Source organism: Microchirus variegatus (assembly GCF_963457635.1).
Source record: "Microchirus variegatus genome assembly, chromosome: 14".
NCBI classification, from domain to species: Eukaryota; Metazoa; Chordata; class Actinopteri; order Pleuronectiformes; family Soleidae; genus Microchirus; species Microchirus variegatus.
In genome coordinates, this window is record NC_139815.1 from 20,588,371 (window position 1) to 20,608,265 (window position 19,895).

The 19,895-nt window shown below is 40.3% G+C and overlaps 1 protein-coding gene across 1 annotated transcript in view; it reads right to left on the reverse strand.

Annotated features, from left to right (window-relative positions):
- Positions 1-1,724: 1,724 nt before the first annotated feature.
- galnt2 (UDP-N-acetyl-alpha-D-galactosamine:polypeptide N-acetylgalactosaminyltransferase 2) overlaps positions 1,725-19,895 on the reverse strand; it is a gene marked incomplete at its 3' end in the record, with an annotated part of 47,255 nt that continues 29,084 nt past the window's right edge. The window contains exons 3-16 of the mRNA XM_083900663.1: positions 18,302-18,455; positions 15,062-15,160; positions 14,613-14,680; positions 13,748-13,813; positions 13,532-13,653; positions 11,743-11,830; positions 10,983-11,070; positions 10,330-10,433; positions 9,094-9,220; positions 6,133-6,225; positions 4,997-5,080; positions 3,822-3,948; positions 1,986-2,105; positions 1,725-1,880 (exon numbers count right to left, since the gene is read on the reverse strand). Coding sequence (XP_083756789.1) covers positions 1,725-1,880; positions 1,986-2,105; positions 3,822-3,948; positions 4,997-5,080; positions 6,133-6,225; positions 9,094-9,220; positions 10,330-10,433; positions 10,983-11,070; positions 11,743-11,830; positions 13,532-13,653; positions 13,748-13,813; positions 14,613-14,680; positions 15,062-15,160; positions 18,302-18,455 — 1,496 coding nt within the window. The remainder of the gene's footprint in view (positions 1,881-1,985; positions 2,106-3,821; positions 3,949-4,996; positions 5,081-6,132; positions 6,226-9,093; positions 9,221-10,329; positions 10,434-10,982; positions 11,071-11,742; positions 11,831-13,531; positions 13,654-13,747; positions 13,814-14,612; positions 14,681-15,061; positions 15,161-18,301; positions 18,456-19,895) is intronic.

A 19,895-nucleotide genomic window follows, 5' to 3' on the forward strand; every position in this document is an offset into this window, starting at 1 on the left:
CATTCAGGATGCATTTGGGCGAGTTCACACTTGGGCTGGGCAATTTTTCTACTAGACACAAATGACAAATTATTTAAAACAAGGTTTCAACTGAGCGCTACCAAACCCACATGGAGAATAGTCTTGTATACATAAACAATGCTTGCTGCCAACTTGTCAGTCTCAGGAAATGGTCACTGAGGATGAGCTGTGGTGCTGCACAAGCCTAAGGCTAGCTGTGGCAGAGGAAGCTGAAGAGAAATCATTTTTCCATGAATCACAGAGCAGAATATCTGCGATTGAATCACTCTGGGATGGATGTTAATAACGAGGTCTGATCAGGAACAAAAAGCAGCATCTGTGACGTCTACACAAACAAAAAAAACTGTGGATTCTCTTCCACCGGTGCATGCAGAGTTTGGTCAATTCTGAATTCATTTTGTCTTGATATTAAAAAACGATTTGCGACAAACACCTGTTAGCTCTAGAGAAGAAGCTGTAACATTAAATCCAGTTTGGACCTGGTGATTACACAGTAACCTTCCTACAGCTGTCATATAAACACATGCAAAAGATGAGGATCTGTGCAGCCACTCCGCAGGAAGCAGTTAGAGAGCAGCAAGAGCATGTAAAGAAAAATTATTTTTAATTGTTCCTCTGGTTTTCCCAGACACACAAAACATCCATTTGAAATTTGGTTCCATTTTTTTTTTTTTTTGACAAAAGTAAACAAATAAAAAAAGACTGGAAAGAGATTTATTTTCTGTGTGTTTTTCTTTAGAGACAAAAAAAGGTGAAGGTGCTGCAGCAGCCAGTGCTGCAGCCTGAAGACAGTAAATCTTTATGGTGAGCGTAAAGACACTTCCTGGTTTCAGTAGGTGCTCTTCGGGGGCCAAACCGGTGTCAGGCCCTGTCCAGAGAACAGATGCTCCTCCCTGAACCCTGCTCCCTCCCCAAGAGAAGAAGAAAAAAAAAAACAAAGAAGTACACACAGCATTTTCCTCTCCACTCTTTTCTTTGTTGATCCTGTTAACCGATGAAAGTAAACAAGAGGAGAAGCTCAAAGAACTGAGCCCATTTCTTCCCTTCAGATCACTCCATAACCCAAACCAAACCAAAAGAACGAGCTGAGGCCTCGCTCTGCTGCTGCTGCGGCCTCCAGCTCGGTGTGGAGAAACCAACTTGAGAGCACAGGAAAAGGAGCAACGACACCAACATCCGATTCTTCCAAGAACAAAAAAAAAAATAAAAAAAAAAAGCTCCTGTGAAACCCCGTAAAGATTTAAGAGCAAGGAATAAAATATTAATAAAATATAAACAATTACAATGTAAAAAGAGTTTGATTTTATCAGTGTCAAATAAAGTAGAAGGAAAAAAAAAAATTTGCTTCTGGAACCATCAATGAAAAACACTGAGGTATGTAGTTTGAGTGGAAAACCTCTCTGTCACTTTGATCCTCATCATCACCGTCAGCACCCATCCATCCATCCATCACAGACAGATTACTCCACAATGGTCTGCAAGCCTCTCCCCCAGGAGGACGTGGCCCATAGTTTCTTGGTGGGGGAGAAGGGCGCATGACTGGCTGCACCTCTGAGGAGGAGGAGGAGGAGCAAAAAAATATCCATTTATCCATCAAGTTTCCTTCAGTCCATCTTCTTAACCGTGTCTCAGAGTCAGTTGGTGTCTCTACTGAGCATTCAACTCTGCCTGGTCTCTGCAGTGAACCCCCCACACACCCCTCCTTATGATTGTAAGTTGAGGGTGAACTTCCACTGCTGGTTAAGGCTGGGGCTGCACACCTCCACAGTGAGTCCGCCCATCCTGGCACTGCGGCTGTCCAGACAGACATTACTGCCCACGTGACGAAGCTTCGCGTTGGACTCGATCTGTTCCCATTTCTGGTGACATGAAAATGACAGCATGATGTCAAACACACAGAAACATGTTCATGTTTTATTATTGGCAGAGAAAAAGAGAAGCTACAGCGTTTTTGTTTTATTTACCTGTCTGCTGTCATTTTCTCGACAGCCCTGTAGTTTGATGAGAGAACCGGCTGTTCTGTCCACCACAGTCAGACACAAGTCCATGTGTTTCACTGATTTGTCCTTGGTCAGGGCCCATTCCTTTACAAAAACAGATGTATTAAAACATATTAGAAGGCATCCACACCTCAGACTCTGCCAATGCACCGCAAGGGCGAGCGAGAACAGACTTCAGCCGCTCAACAATAGGCCCGCCTCATAAAACATGTGGATGGGCTGACTTAGCTGTTCGACAGCCTTTAACAACTGGAAACTGAGGTTTGTGTCACTTTGTAAACCACTAACTCCTCCACACCAGAGTCCAATGAGGGAAAAATAAGCTATTTTAGAAAAACACAGGAGTTGTTCGTTTACTGCTGACTCCATCAGGGTTTTGTTTCTTGGATTAAAAAATAGCTTAAAACTGCCTTTTTCCCCCTCCTCTCTCCCTGTTGTCCCAGAACAAAGCCTTGTTTTGTTGAGCGTGTGCTTGACCTCCCCTGGACTGCTTCTCGGCACAGGACGAAATGTCCTTATTTTGGAAGGAAAAGCACTTTGTTTCAATGAATATAACAATCAGAAATACACTCTATACATTGTTAATGTGGTAAACTACTATTCTAGCTGCAAACGTCTGGTTTTTAATGGAATATGTACAGTACATGGGTGTATAGAGGTCCATTTCCAGCAACCATCTCTCCAGTGTTCTAATGGTACATTGTGTTTGCTAATGGCGTTAGAAGGCTATTGGATGATTAGAAAACCCTTGAAAACCCTTGTGCAATGAAGTTAGCACAGCTGAAAACAGTTTTGCTGGTTATTTGACGAAAGGGCAAAATTATTATTTGGAATAAAAATCATTATTTCTAATCTTGTCAATGTCTTGACCATATTTTCTATTCATTTTACAACTCTTTGAATGATGATGAATAAAAGTGTGACTTTTAATGGAAAACACAAAAAAATTGTATAGGTGACCCCAAACTTTTGAACAGTAGTGTATGTATAAGAAAATCATTCAACTTCACATTAAAAATACTAAACGACCCGTTTTAATAAGGCATCTTTGTTGACACAAGCAGATCAGTAAAGTCTGAGTCTGCAGATCAGCAGTTTTCCCCTCGACACCTGTCAATCTATTTCAAGACAAAAGTGACACATTCTCACACACGCACACACACTATATTCAAAGTGGTACACTCAGCTGGTCCAGTAGGTGCTTTTTATAGGCCAGGTCTGTGAATTTCCTGTTGCAACACATCAAAATGGCTAATTTTGAGGCTTCAAAACAGGATTTCCGATTCTTCTGGCCGACACCACTAACCGCTGTACCACTTGGTACCTCATGCCTAACGTGGTTAAATACTAATAGTTTGACATGGAGGCTCTCTGTCCCCCGCCAGCTGAGCACAAATAGACACATGCACTCACTTCATACATGACGGATAACCTGAGACTGTCTCTGAAAGGCTCTGCCTATATTGATTCGGATAAATTGTCCAACTCTTTTTAACTGTTTTTTTGTATGGGATCTGTACACAGACTCATTCTCTCACTGAACTGCTCTGTGATTGGTTAAAGTCTCTGACGACAGACCAGACATTATGCAGAAAGGTTATTATGAAAATATTGATGTTTTGGTGTTGCCTAACCCAGTGCACTTTTTGTGCGGGTCAACAATTAAATCGAAGTTTCTACTCAGTGCCACCTGTTCCCTCCCGTGTGTTCTCACCACATGTGCCACCAGCAGCCAAACCCGGTGTCTTTAGTGGAAGGTTTAGACAAGCTGACCTGTATGTGTTGACGCGGTAACGCTACCTGGTTTCCACCAGCATTGTGGCATTCGTAAACGCCCACCACCCCGTCAGCGAAGTGACCCAGCGTGTCCAGACAGTTTCCTCCCTGCTGCAAAGCTCCAAATGCGATGTCCTGGTGATCCGGGACCCTGAACACACACACACACACACACACACACACACACACAAAAAACTATTTAATTGAGATAATTGAAAAAGTCTGCTGATTTATTTGACATAATACAAATATAGAATAGAATATAAATACTTTATTCATCTCCGAGGGGAAATTGTTTTGACACAGCAGCAAAATTTGATAAAAAAAAGAAAAGAATTCTACATAAAATAAATGTACAAATGTGTAAGAAAATAGTGCAATAAATGAAAGAATGACCCATAGGATCAGGTGCAATGGCATAAGTGAGAGACTAATGTTGAAATGTATAAATAGTCGAGCACTGCATCGTAAATATTTAAGATGTCAAGGATAAACATACAAACGTTAAATAAATAAATACTGGAAATAATTGATTTCTTTTGTTTGCATAGTAAGCTTTTACCTTAAAATACTAAATGCAAGCTCTGGCTGGTTTGTCCATTCAGGCTGCCGTAGAAACATGGCTGCACAAGACTGGACCTTTAAATAAGATCATTACAAATCCTCAGGTCCTGACTGGAATCTATAGAAACGCTTCGCTATTAACTTGAGTGCATTTGATCTTAATGCACAATTAAATCATACATCATTGCATCTGTTATTGCACAATCACTTAACCACAAACCACAACGGCTAAGTGAAGACGACCGAATGCCTCTAAAAAGTTTACGATAGCAGATTTTGCTGCCGTCAACTTCTTTTCAGCGTGTTCACTTCCTTTCACATTAACCTCATTACTGTGATTAGCGTGCACTGTGGCGCACATGACTCAAACTGGCAGGAAAATGGTTTGAAGCACCGCATTTCTTTTATTAAAATATTGATATTTGACACCAGAGTGTCTATAATTATGTCTCAAGAGACAGCACTACAATATACTGCATCAATATATTGTCCACCCCCTTTGTATTGAGAGAAAAATGTTGCAATAAACTGTGAGTGAGTGAGGTAATTAGAGAAATTTAGATGTGCCTCAATGCCATTTACGTCTCATTACACAAAGAATATACCAATCATACCAAGAGCTGCAACTTTCTTACCTCAGTTCAGGGTAAACATTCTCCAGGTACCATTTAAATGGCTTACAGCCTAATCTCTTCTTCATCTCCATACGACTCTGGATACTGCGGGGAGAGGAGGAGACAGTGGGTGAATTAAAGGGTTGATCACTTGTGGTTTCTAATATAGGGTATCTCTAATAGTTTGAGTGAATTAAAGCCCTGCTCGATCATTCTGAGAGGGAAAGGAGTGGGTGTCTGGGCACATCTGAGGCTCCGTCAAGGAGCTTTTATCTTGAAGAGATGGTAAAAAGACTGTAAAAAAAAAACTTTTACTGGGTAAATGGGAACCTTAAAAATGTCAGAAGATCAAATAAGACGGCACAAATGTCTGTGGAACATTCCATGACAACTTTTTCCAAGACTCGTGCATTTCAACTTAGTCATGTGTGCTACAGACGGCGTCACCCACTACGAAGAAAGCGTTACTCTGTGACCTCCAACAACGTAAGAAAAAACACTGGTAATATCAAGAATAAAAACTTTCAAGCATGCGCTTGTTAGGACTGCACTTGAAAGGATTCTCTGGAGATGTCCTTAAGGTAACTTAAAAACGTAATGCTCACACCTTCAGCATATCAAAGAACACAGACTTCTTTATTTAAGGCCTCGTGAAACCTTGATAAGAGACGTGACTGACTCAACTTAGAGAGGACTACTACTGCTGCTAATTGGCAAACTAATGCATGTGCCTGTTGACTCTGACCGACGGTGTTGTGGAAATTCTCTTCTGCTGCTGGTGAAGAATGAAATAGAGACTTCTGCCCGGCCGACAAAGGTTTTATTTTCTTTGCAAAGAAAAGGCCAATCTACACATGAGTGGCCGTAGCTGAAGAAAGACCCAGAGCATGGCGAGAGCTAATCTTTTATAACAAAGGAACACCATTTTCACATTAGACTGTTGAGGGGGCCTGCCCCTCCAGTCCGTGCTTTCACACGCCTTTGTCTACTGCAGGTATCGGGGCCGCCCCCCCACAGAATTATCCTGCAGGATGTTGTAGTCAGGTGCAAGCTGAGTCTTGACATCCTAATTTGAATACACATAAGGACCTGGTGTCTGCCTGGAAAGGCTCTAGTTAGACAAAGACATTGAATTTGCCATTACAACGGGTACTTACTTTCCATAGGGGACGTTTCTGGCCGATGGGACTGCAGCATAGTAGAAGTTTTTATACTCGTCCATCCACACTTCTGCTGCTCTCCTTGTGTTCCTGAGAGACGAGAAGGAAATTTAGAAGAGGGGGGAAAAGAAAATCAGTGAAAGGTGAAACACATGGAGACCATGTGGCGAGATGTCACGGACAAGAAGACATGAGTCATCGAGGTGGGTATAAATGAAGAGCAGGAAGAATAACAAAGACTAGGGATAAAGAATATGTCTCGTAAAAAGAGAGAGTCAGTATTGAGCTTTACCCAGAAACACACAGTCATCTTCCAGCTGTATATTATTGTTTACAGCACGTTAGAAAGGAAAACCGTGGCTGCTCTGCTTTAAACACAACAAAAGTGTTCTTTCACCCAAGAGAAATTAAGATGCATACGTAGATCCCGAATTGCTACCAAAATATTTTGAAAGATGAAGAGGCCAGCAACTACAAAACAATCCACAGCATGTAAGATCTACTTCAAGATGTGTAAGTGATAGACAACACGTGACGAGAGTGTGATTCACTTCTACACCTTGAGCATCTGAGAAATTTCTCCTGCAGCTAAAAAGGAAGCTTTTCCATGAATATGACGAAAAATCCCCAGACACAAACACAAGAGTGATGAGCAACACACACTGTGTCCTCCATTTTCTGATTTTTTTTCCCCCTGAGCTATGTAAATGACTGGGAGACTGAGGGGGAAACCACCGTCGTTCAAAACCTCCCCGCTATCTGTTTGTTGATCGGCCCATACTGTCTTAATTAAGAGCATGTGGCTTTTTTTCTGGGCTCGTTTCCAGCGACGGTTACTTGTCGTCGAACGCCATTTCAAAGCTGAGGTCTATATCTTTTCCATGTATCGTGTTCCTCGTCGCTGATGTTCAGTAATTAAGTTGTCACATTTATCAGAGCTCTAAACCAATGCATGTGCATAAAAAAAAAAAAAAAAAAAGATTTGTAACACGAGCTCTGGCTCTAATCTGGAGCCAAGTGTCCATGTGATTACTCGGCTAATTGTTGCCGTTTGGTTTTAATCATCTACCATGGGCTTTGACTCCCAACAGCCAAGTAAAACATCAAAGTCATTGCAAACTGTAGAGTAACTTGTAAATACAAACAAATGTCTGTTACATTCAAGCAGTTGTCGTATAAGTTCTTTTCAGAGTCATTTTGAGTTGAAGGACTCAAACAGACGTTACAGTGTTTCTGTTCACAGAGACCAAACAGAGGCAGAATAACTACATAGAAGAAACTTGAACTTACTAACACAGTGACATGTGATCTGACTGCAGCTTAAGTGATTATTCGATTTTCATAATATGAGGACAGAGAATCTTTTCTAAGTTGTTCTCAGGCTTTTCATTATGTCACATGAACTTTATCAACATTTGCAGTTTGTCCAGCGGTTGTGAAATTACAGATGTTGCGTATTAAACGTTTCTGATTGCTCCGAGGACTCTTGTGTATATTTTGTGTTCAAGCTTAAAGCTCCGAGTCTGAAAAGTGAAGCCAAAATCCAAAGTCCCTCTCACTCAAACAGGGTCTGGACATCTGGAGGCTTCAAAGTGGCAGCTCTCAAACTGACAGTGACCGTAGAAACAGCAGTTTCAATCAAGTCTCATCTTTATGTGACAACTAAGTTAACTTTGAACTAACTAAACTGAATTTAATTGTTCAATTAGAGGAAAAATCATGTCCACATCAAGTATAAGAAGTTAGACAGAAGCAGCAGTTGGCCACCAGGGGGCAAATCTACTGGTTGCAAAAAAAAAAGAAAAAAAGAAATTCTCTGGGAAAATGAGCCTAGTTCTCACTTGATTTACAATGTCAGTAAACATTTTCCAAAGGAGGTAATGGACTCAATAACTCGATTTGGGCGTTCTTCAATTGCACATGATGTCAGTTTTATGAAATATGTTTCTATTTAGAGGAAAACAGATGATAAACCGCAGCATGTGTGGACGTGTGTGTGATTGACAGCTGGTTCCAAAATAATCCTGGTTGCAGGTCAGAGTGAACTACATTAAGTCTATGTTAAATATTAAAGCGGACCTAGACCGGAAGTTCCAATTAACGCTGTTTTTTAGTGTGTATCTGCGTCATTACCTCGTATACGAAGCCCTGAAGTTTCGAACAAACAGTTCAGCCATTTCTAAGAACACTGTGTTTTATTGTAACCTCGAGTTCAGCGAGATCTCCCTTCTGGTTACGTAAACAACAGTTCTCCTGAACAGCAGATCCTCCTGCTCCGGGCACATTTGGTTGCGTACATTGAACCGCAGAAGAAGAATAACGTCCGTTGTGGAAGTGTTTCCCGAGCAACAGTGTCTTCTGACTCTTGGTCAAAGTCATAAAAGGGACTGCGGCGGGGAGTCGTGACAAAACTATTTTTAAACATTGTTAAAACAATGTTTTGATAATGATAGCAGTGCATCCATCGTTCCAGAGGGGGGAGCTGCGCTTCTGAGAGCGGGTGTGCTGATTATGTCACTTCCGGGTATTGGCCAATCACAAGACAGTTGGGAAGGCTCTACGCTGGCTGGCCAATCACAACACAGTCTGTCTTCTGGGTGTGACATTTCAGTCTGAAACACTGCGGCTGAGGACAGCGTCAGTAAGGAGAGATTTACAGCAACTAGGAGGTTTTTGGCTATAAAAACAAGTTAATGTTCCATAACTTACACATATGTGCAACAGGACCACTCTATGTGAGCGTCAACAGTCTATATATTATTCATCAAAAACGATGATTAGTTGGTGTCTAAATTTCATATATCTTATTATTTGGGGTGTGGGGTGCTTGAATGTTGTAATTTAGAGTCCTAATAATGAAAACTCTATAGCAAGAGCTTAGGAGAGCTGTTAAAATGTTGTTAAAATAAGATGATTATGAGCAGAGTCTCAGAGGTAAGATCAGTGTTTTACATTCACCTGGCAAACACAGTCCCGCTGCCGCCTGGGAAGGTGTATGGATGTTGCTTTCTGAAGACGTGGCCGACTCTGCTGCACGGGATGATTTCCAGGCTGCCGCCACACTGCCACACACGAAATGAGATCTCTGAAAACACACACACACGCATACATGAAGAACACTTTCCCACACTGAATCAAACAAAAGCACCACAGTTAATTACTATATTCTGCGAGACAATAGCACCTCCCTTCAGTGTGCTGTTAAGTCAGGTTCCTTCTCGGACCTCATCTGTATTTAAACAGTGAACCAGGATGTGAACTGTTGATCTATACATTAATCATTGTCAGCCATTTATTCTTAACAATATCCCGACTGAGGCGAGAGGGAAGGAGGTGGAAACACAGCAGTTATTTTATCATTAGGCTGTTTGCAAATAGGCTCTATTGTGCACACAATGGAAATTTCCCTCGGTGCCAACTGTAGTTAGCCGTCACATAAACAGCTCTGCAATTTACTGAGATGAACTGCTCTCTATCTGGAGCAGTCCTTTAATCTTTAAATCACAGAAAAAATGTTTGGTTGGCACAGAAGCCCCAGATGATTCATGTGAGATGATCACAGCATGAAAGCAAAAGCTGGTGTTAGTTTAGTTTCAAATCGAATAATCGTGAAGGAATGTGTGATGTGTGAATTCAACAAACTGCACCGATGATAAAGTCTGAAAGAAACTGTTTTGACATGTCACTAAATTTCTACCCAATCTTTAAAAGAGGTTTAATCTCTCGAGTCTCAGTCAAGTCTAGCCAAATTGATTTCTACAGCAATTTTTAAAACTACAGCCATCACCCAGCAGTCGTTTGTCTCTAGTGACCAACAGTTTCAGTCCAACACAATGGCTGCGATCATTTAATGGATTATTAACGAATTTTGGGTGTTTTTTATACACATAATTAAAACTAGTTCTCTGATTTTTCAGCTTCTTAAATGTGAATAGTTTCTGTTTTTTTGCTCCATACAACTAAGAAATCATTAAAACTGAATTATTTTTGGTTTGTGGACAAAATAAAAGACCGAACAACTAAAGATTAATTAATCATAACATGCAGTTGGAGATTTAAAACCAATTGAATGTTCAGGAAGCTAAAAAAAATATATGTTTTGAGAGGCCACTGTGACCTTCTGTTACTCTGAAATCCACTGATGCTCTCAAACCTTTTCACCTGCTCTCCTGTGAATCCACCACAGTGACTCACCCAGGTTTTCTCCGCCCCAAACATCCATCATCATGTCGTACTTTCCCAGCAGCTCAAAGTAATCCTTATCCATGACAAATAGACCTCCAGCTATCATTGGAGTCCTGCAGAGAGACAGACAGACAAACTGCTGTGACGGGAAAAGGACTTCGTATGCACATGACAACCACATTCTATGTCGTGCAATAGCATTTTCACATAAATCACATCTCAGTGATGTTTCATTTTTGAGTTGTTTCACACTTCAATAGTCAAACATGGTCATATCTGTATCAACAGCAGCATTTTTATTATATATACGGCAACACTTTATATTACGGAACACATATTCACCATTAACTAGGTGCTTACTAACATGCATATAAGTAGCAGTAATATTAGTAAATATTAAGCACAAATTAATACCTTGTGGAGGAAAAATCTTAATTCATGTCATAATAGAGGTAGAATAAGGATATGTAGAATAAGGTGTTAATACGTGCTTAATGATTACTAATAAAGGGCTACTATGCTACTTATATATGTTAGTAAGCACCTAGTTAATGGTGAATATGTGTTCCCCGATCTAAAGTGTTACCATATATATGTATATAAACACACACACACATACACACATACATATAGTATACATAGAGTATATAGTATTGTATTACTTTATTGGAGCAATGGGGTTGCCTTGTCTCGCCCGTCTCTGGTCCAGAGTCATGTAGTCCCACTTAAACACCAGGTTCCAGTCAAAACCTATCACAAACAACATATAAAACATATGACGTGTATGTATAATTTGCATACCTATTAAAACTATGAAAGGTGCATATATATATATACATATATATATATATATATATATATATATTCTATATCTTCTGTGCTACCCACACGGACACAAGCAACAGACTTCAAAAAAATAATCTATATATGTTTTATATGTAAATAGATAATCTGTGTTAAAATATCTCTATTGAAGCCCACAGGGATACAGACTACAGGTACTTTGCATACTTAACATCATAATAAAACTACGCCTACTGCAGCTTGCGGCAGCAATTCTACCGCGCACATTTACACCGCTCTGCAGGGGATCCCTTTATGTTATCACACTATGACTTTTATAATGTTATTACTGATTGCACGGCGCCGGAGTAACAGGAAAATGACACCAACTGTGTTTGTATCGATTCCCTACAAGCTTTGCTTTGACTTTTATTCCCTTTGCCACTGGGGCGATGCTTTAATTGGATTTACGGCACAAAGGAACTGCATTATTCCGTGTCCAATGAAGAGAACAGCGTTCACCTGTTATCTATTGCGTTTCTCACAGCAGGGGCGCTCAGTGAGACACAGCACAAAAGTGTCTTTATGACAGGGAGCAAAAGGGAAAATACGTGTTTTGTTTGGTGTGTGTTACTTTACCTCCTTTCAGATCAGCTGAGGCGCCTACATACTGGAAGTTGTCCATGTTGATGACATCAATAATAGGAGAAACTACTCTGCTTTTGTCCTGCGAAGAAATGAAAAGAGAAAAAAAAACGGATTTAGACAAACTCTGGATGTGATTAAGAAGAGAGATTCACTTCAAGTCAAAGAAAAGGACTAAAATAAGCAACCCTACATACGGCTCTGAAAAGTTTACCCTGAGCAGAAGTAAACATTTCCCTCACCGTTAGTGATTCATATGCTATATTTAGATTGCTGCTGCGAACTGAAAGTTAAGCAGCAGAATCTCTTCACATCAAACCAAACCATGGAGCTGGAAACTGCAAAACGACATTGACAAGAAACAGGACAGATTTCACCTTGAAACTAAAGCAAAAGTTAAGTCAATTAGTCTGAGAGCAAAAGGTTTTAGATTTGGCTTCAGGCAGTAATTGATTTTAAAATGGAAAAACACAACATGTAGCAATCGGGAATCATTTTCAGTCGTATCACATAAATATTTGAAGAACAGCACTCTGTGTTGCACTTCAGATTACATTAAATGAAGAAGCTCCATCTCGACTAGACACTAAAATACTTCACGGTAAATAACACCAAGTTTTAAGTGTGTGACAAAGTTTAGTTTTAGTCTGTTTTATTTTAGTCAGTTCGCTGTGGTTGTCTTCGATAGCTTACATGATTTTATTCATAACAACCAATGCTTTGTACCTGAGCCAGAATGATGTGACAGAAGGTAAAAGTAAAAAGAAATATGTTACTATGTGTGAGGCAGGGACTGAGACCCCATTCAGACCTGGTATTAACATTCGTACCAAAAGATCACAATTATTCAGCTTTAAGTATGCGAGTATATCACTGAGGAGATGCTACTTATTTGTTTTGATGCACCTGGCATCAAAATTAGTCCGGGATTTCATTTAATTTGGACTTAAAAAGCTGTATAATTTGTCAAAACATTGACAAATTAGTTCAAATTACGCTGATTAAGCCTTTCAAATCCATGCTACTTTATTTCTCAGTGTAGCAGTGTTTACATCTCCTGTCGCCCGGCAACAACATCAGCAACACTGTGCTTGTGAAGCGAGACGTTTGCACACAGGTTTTGGATCATAATAGAAAAACAAAAAGTCTTGCTTCAGCTCAAAAAACCCAGTCGTCGAGCAGTTCGATGGGATAACTGCTTCTTTCCTCCATCCTTCCCTGCGCTGCCAGTGTATACTAGCTAACACTCCTTCAGTCAGGTCTGATAGTATTGCTTGACAGAGCCCGTTTACATCGTTTCTATTCACAGAGGTAGAATAATAGCACAGCCACCAACAACAACAAAAGAAAAGCACAAAGAGTTACACCCTGCAGGTGTAGTTTAAATTAGAACTGAACTCTTGTGATGGGATCACTCAGGATGGATGTTCACACCAGGTCTGACTGGGACCCTCTGGAACAATCCACCATGGACCTATTTGCATTGTTCAAGGGAATTTTCTGGGGCATTTTGTAGCCGCCGTTGCCACAATAATGGAACAAATCCAGGCCAAACAGCACGACATGGCATCCATTAAATCAGTTATAGGAATAACAGTGCCACTCTTGATACCGTGTGAATAAACCAAACAAGTAAAACTGTATTGATTCAAACAAAGTGGCTTCACTTAGTGAACAGCTGCTAGTGTTTACAAGTTTAGACGTTTTACTGTTGATGTAAACGGTGATTATTATATACATTATACTAGCTTTTTTGTTTATTTGTGTGTGTGTGTGTGTGTACCTCAGCCACCCTCTCCAGCAGCGGCTCTAGCCAGTGGTCATTACATTCACAGTGGGAATCCAAAAAGGTGAGGACTGGCGCCGTAGCAGCGTCTGCACCACGAACCCTCGAACGCATCAGTCCTGAGGGAAATATCAGTGATAGGTATTTTACAAAACAATCATCATGTTTTTTCAAGTGCTTTGAAATGCTCTCCTTCTTCTCACTGTTTCTCACCTTCTCTGCGGTCGTTCCGCAACACGCGCACTTTTTCAATCTTCCCCAGCAACGCTCCGTCCTCGGCTGAAATACACACACAGTATTACATTTGCAGTGTGAGTGTGTGTGTGTGTGTGTGTGTGTGTTCTTGTACTTGCAGCATACTGAGGACCAGTGAGGGTTTTAAACCAACAACAGTTTTCATTGAAATCACTTCCTTAGGTTGCTATAACATGCTATACTCAATTTGTCAAAAATTTTAATTTTGGACGACTTTTTCTCAAATTTTGGACCAATTTTTTTTTCCAAATTTTGGACCAATTTTTTTTTTCAAATTTTGGACCAAATTTTTTTTTTCAAATTTTAGACCAAATTTTTTTTTTCAAATTTTGGATTAATTTTTTTTTCAAATTTTGGACCAAAAATTTTGGGTAAATTTTTTTTTTCTAATTTTGGACGACATAGTATAGAATGACGTTTTTTTCAAATTTTGGACCAAATTTTTTTTTCAAAATTTGGACCAAAAATTTTGGGTAATTTATTTTTTTCTAATTTTGGGTCAACTTTTTTTCTAAATTTGGGTCAAATGTTTTTCTAAATTTTGGTCGACATAGTATAGTATGACGTTTTTGTAAAATGTTGGACCAAAAATTTAAAAAATAAAATAAAATCGGAAAAGTTTTCCAGCCCTTTTTGCTCTGGGGCTCCACCTGCAGACATTTTATGGTACTGCAACCAGTAGTTCTTTGTAGATGTCATTCATGAAGTAGATATTTGTAATTGTGTTGATTTATTAAGTGGAAATGCTGGTCCTCAGTATGCAGCAAGTACAAGAATGTGTGTGTGTGTGTGTGTGTGAGATGCTTTTGGCTGCATTACTCACCATTATCACTGTAGTCATCAACCAGGATGATCTCTTTGACCAAGTGAACAGGACTTTTCTTTAAAACACTAAAAAGAAAAATATGAGATGAAATAAAATGTTAAAAATCTAGAGATTCGGCGAGCAAATGAAAAGAAAAGTAGTTGTTTGCTTCTACATACCCGTAGAGAAAAACAGCCAAAGGACAATTTCCAGACTTGTATAACAAGTGCTTTTTTTTTTTTTAAGGAATTTATTATGAAAGGCCAAAAATAAGTTTGTGAGGTCACTTTGACCCGAAGCTAACCGATTCATCTGTGAATCGATTTGAACATTTGTGCCAAATTTGAAATATTTCCAATATCAAACATGTGTTGCATTATTCAAAGCTTGTGTGTGTGTGTGTGTGTGGGCATGGATTTCATACACACACATACACACGTTCATGCACACACATGCCATTGACCTACCTGACCACAGTCCGCAGCAGAGCAGAGCGAGCTTCATTGTGGAAGGTGATGACCACACTGGATGCTGGTAGCTCCGACTTCCATTGTTTATGTCTGCAACTGTAATAACAACAAGAAGCCGCATAAATTAGGATCCCTGCTCTTTTACTTTTACTGGGCTAATGGCTCGAGCTCTCAGAGTTAGGTCAATAAATGAATGAGGCCAGACCAATGCCTTAAGTTTACACACAGACTCTGACTCGTGCAGTGTCTTTGTGTCTCCAGCTGATTTACAAGTACAAGTCACTGTTATATACATCCATAAAAATGACTGTACAGAGCAAGACCAGCTCTAGTGATGAAAACACAAGGCTCTGCATGAGCTCACCATGGCCATGTTTTAAATGATTTCGACCAGTAAAGACAACGTCCCTCTCGTGTGTATTTTCCATACATACTAATCAATCAAAGTAGGAGACTGTACCTAAAAAGGTACAAAGGCTTTGTCGCTCCAGTTTGTACCCTATCAGGGTACAAGCACTGTACCTTTAAAATCTGTACCTTCTTGTTTGTACCTCTAAAGAAACATTTCTGCACCCCTAGTGACAAAATATGTACCTTCATGTGCTGGTACAAAAAATGTACTGATTGGTACACATTGAGAAGGGTACAGTGCTTGTGTGCCCTGATAGGGTACAAATGGAGCAACGACATTTGTACCCTTTTTAGGTACAGTCTCGTACTTTGATTTCTTAGTGTGTACAGTGGCCTATATATTCATTGTGTAAAAAAAAAGGGACCCATGACAAAACAGTTTGCATTGCCGATGGTTTTCGGTCCTGCCCCTCAATTCAGATTTTCAGGAAGGAAGTGACAAAAATAATTTCTAAAGGTTCTTTGTTTCACTATCAGTTTATCATTCACTCGTTACCTTGGAAACATGCTGGAAGGATTGGGTAAAACCAATATATATCTTTAAAGGCTCTTGCTGGCAGGAAGTTACGTGCCCTAGAACAAATGACATTCAATATGATGGCAAAAATGGCGTGTTGATTTAACTAATGAGTCTACTGTATGTATTGTGTACGGTCATTTGTCTTGCAGACTCACAGATCACTCCTGGACCTCAAATATGTTTGTTCACTGTTCGGTATTTGCTTTACGTTTTGCATTTTTCAGTTTTTGTACTAAAATATCATAACCTCTACAAATAAAAAAAACACAGTTCCGCCCCAATAGAGCTCTAATCGAGAGAATGTTGGATAAGAACGAGGTCATCTTGTCATTAAAATATTTGTGATCAGTTACAAATGTGTTCATTTTTGATTCCTCTCCCGCCAACTTTCCACATGCTGAACCAGGTGACGATGGTCAAACATCTGCAACACAAACCTCACAGTTGAGGTGACTCAACAGCTGACTGTTGGAGCTTGGTGTGTTCTCAGCGCTTCACAGTGAATTGAATAAATAATAATTGTCCTTTTGTGTGCGCTCCCCTCACCGAGGATTAAAAAAAACAAAACAACAACAACATCTGTTTCCTCTGTTCAGTGAGTTCTGGAGCATCATGGTTGAATGCTTAACGTGATCTCTCACATGAAACCAGTCACTGCACCACAGGAATCAAACACACTCAGAGCAGCGTTTACACTGCGACTCACAAATCAAACTCAGCCACTTTCCATGACGTTCATAGTTCGGTTTGATGAAATTTCACAGCACAAAATCGTGCTGTGAGAGGGGAAAGAGTCAAAAAAGACAAAGCATGCAGGTCTTGTATAAATCAGAAATCCTCTAGAAACCATGCATGGTCCACATGTAAGAATCATGTAAATACTTTATCATTGATTCTCAACTACATTTTGAGCCAAATTGTGAAGCTGGGTTTAGAAAAGGGCACCAGTTTCTGTCCTCGTCACACATCAAAAAGAAAAACATGAAGAGAGAATTTTATCATGCTTTCATAGGCTCTACTTAATCTTTCTCTTTGTCCTCACAGTTTGGAAATTTGTCTTGAAGGAAGGACATGAATAGATGGAGTCAGATACTGGTCCTGTCTGCCGATCGCAGCCAAGAGTCTTGAAAAGTATTGAAAATAAGCAAGGTGCCACTGTGTCTCCCCGCAATTTTCATGCCAGCTCTCTCAAACGTGCACACTTTCTTACTTTTGCGTCTACCTTTGTATTTAGAGCTACTTTTTACAACAATGTCCAGGAAGTCGTGAAGAATCGGTGCCATTTTCAGCTGCTCTGACAGTGGTGTCAGTCGTGTTAAAGTGGACATATTATATCCTATTTTTCCTAATGAAAATGTCTGTGACATGCTTTGGTCAAAATACCATAAGGATGAAGCACCACAGCAGTTCAATCAATCTGCCAAAACAGCCCTGTTCAGAACGCTCTGTTTGGAAGTATCTCTTTAGGTCCACCTTAAAAAAAAGTAAATGAAACTTAAGGGACAGGAAATTACATCAGCCACAGAGGCAACTGGGAGCTAACAGCAGTTAGCATTTGGAAAAGTGATCATTTGCAGGCTCTAGCAGGCACATTGCCGTCATATATAACATGTATCCATTAGACAGATAAATCCTCTGAGGCTGGACGTTTGTGTAGAACTCTGTGCTGCACTGTGCAGCCAAGAATGGAACTTTTTGCGGACTTCACAGACTTCCAGTTTTCAGATGCTGTTGCCCTCGCCAGCACTCTTGCGTGTTTTACGAACAAAGCGGAGCTCCGCCAGACAACAATGCCAGTATGCCATCTCACTGTTAAGGTTCACAATGCCTGTTCAGTTGTTGTCCTCATTGTCAAAATCTTTTCTTTTGTTGCTTAATTAAAGAACAAAACAGACTGATGAGATAAATGGACGAGAGCAGCTGCTGCAAGAAATGAGACGAATTTTCAATTTTCAATTTTCAACGAAGTTATGCTTTTGTTTTCAAGCTAACAAAAGCATAACTTCATGATTTATTTTTAAAGCCTCCGTCTATTCGACAGGCAGAACAATCAGCAGCCATTGGCAGGATTTTGTTAGCTTTGTGAACCGTGAGCTGTGTTTGTGTGCGTTTGCTCTGCCGCTACTTCCTGATTTCGTCTGATAAATCACATTAAAGGGAGTTTCCTCCAGATCTTATCTGGTCTGGTGCCCATTAAAGAAAATGGACAGATGGCAAAGGACAACATGTACACACAAAACACATGTAAACACAAAACTCAGAGGGACAGTGTTGTGGTTAACAAGCATGTAAAAAGTGTCACGCACTGGTCATGTCTTGTATCCGGCACGGCTCGGTCCATTCGGAGTTTGTCGCTCTCCACTTGGTTGAACTTGTTCCTGGCGTATGGATCCTGACCTGGTCGGACCACCGTGGCTCCAACGTATAGATCCTGGTCAAAATCCTGCCAGCGTACTTTACCTGAAAGCACAGACACAGACACATGAAGCACAGTCTATAATATACAGCACGTTCGGAGAGTGGAAAGACTTTTAAAGAATTAAAAGTCCAGGGTGTATATAGACAATGGAAAAGCACACAGGGCATGAGGTAAACAAATCCACACATTCTGACACTAAAAGTTGATGTACTCAAATATATTTCTGTAATTACATTTCATCATAATGTAAACCAAGTGATCTGAGCGAGAACTAGACTTCTGCACCTCCTCTTGTATCTGCATTCATTGTGAAAATCTGCAGCAGAAAATTCAGGAGACAAGACAACGTAAGCAAAAAAAACTAGAAAAACATGACAGAGCATTTATTATGTGCTGCAGTGAGTCAGGGGGAAATAAAAAATATATGCTAAGTGTTCGCTAATTTATTGCAGCCCCCTCCAAATATAACGCGTTTAGAAAGACACAGGAGGCCGAACAGGTCTCGTCTGTCTGACCAGATTACCGAGATCACTGCTCACTTAAGAGGCTGCTGTCATGTTTGATTTCACTGTTTGTCATTGGCTACTGAGACTAGGGCACAAAAGAATAAAAGTAACACAACTAATTAGCTGCGTGCAGCTGCTATGATAATGGTTTGTGCTAAGCATATGGTGGTGTGAGATTACACTATCAATACAGATGAGTGAGACAGAGCCTGACCGGTGTGTGTGTGTGTGTGTGTGTGTGTGTGTGTGTGTGTGTGTGTGTGTGTGTGTGTGTGTGTGTGTGTGTGTGTGTGTGTGTGTGTGTGTGTGTGTGTGTGTGTGTGTGTGTGTGTGTGTGCTCCAGCAGCATTTAAACGTGTGTGTGTGTGTGTGTGTGGCATGCTAATGAGCAGAGGCATGTGATGATCCGGCTGCAATGACATGACAGTGCCTCGGAGATGTTGCTGCATGAGTCACCAGTGTTTGATGTCCTTGTTGATATCTGTGTTTAATCACAGTGACTAATTAACGTGGCAGAATTAATGTTCTCAGCTTCTCGCTCTACGTGTCATTCCTTCACCGTCGCTCCCGTTGTCTTTGTGCATTAAAGGACGAGTTCACACAACACAATGTTCAGCCTCTAAAGCTGGGGACACACAACGCAATTTACCGATTTTTAATCTGTTAATCTACTGGTTTCAGCAGATTTTTTTTAATGACGACCAAATGAAGCAAACTGAACGCCTCAAACTCTCACGACAGCGTAACACAAACATCGGCAATATTGTTTTGATATTCTGACGCCATTTCCTGTTTCCCACCTGCACTTTTTCATCGACTGTTGGCAACATGCGTTAGCAGATGGGTCAGTAATCAGTAAACACTACCCGATTGCGCCCAGAGTCGGCTCAAAAGAATTCTAATATGTTTGATCGACTGCGACTGAAGTCTTAACCCCTCACACACTAACAGATTTCTGTGCCAAGTAGCCATACC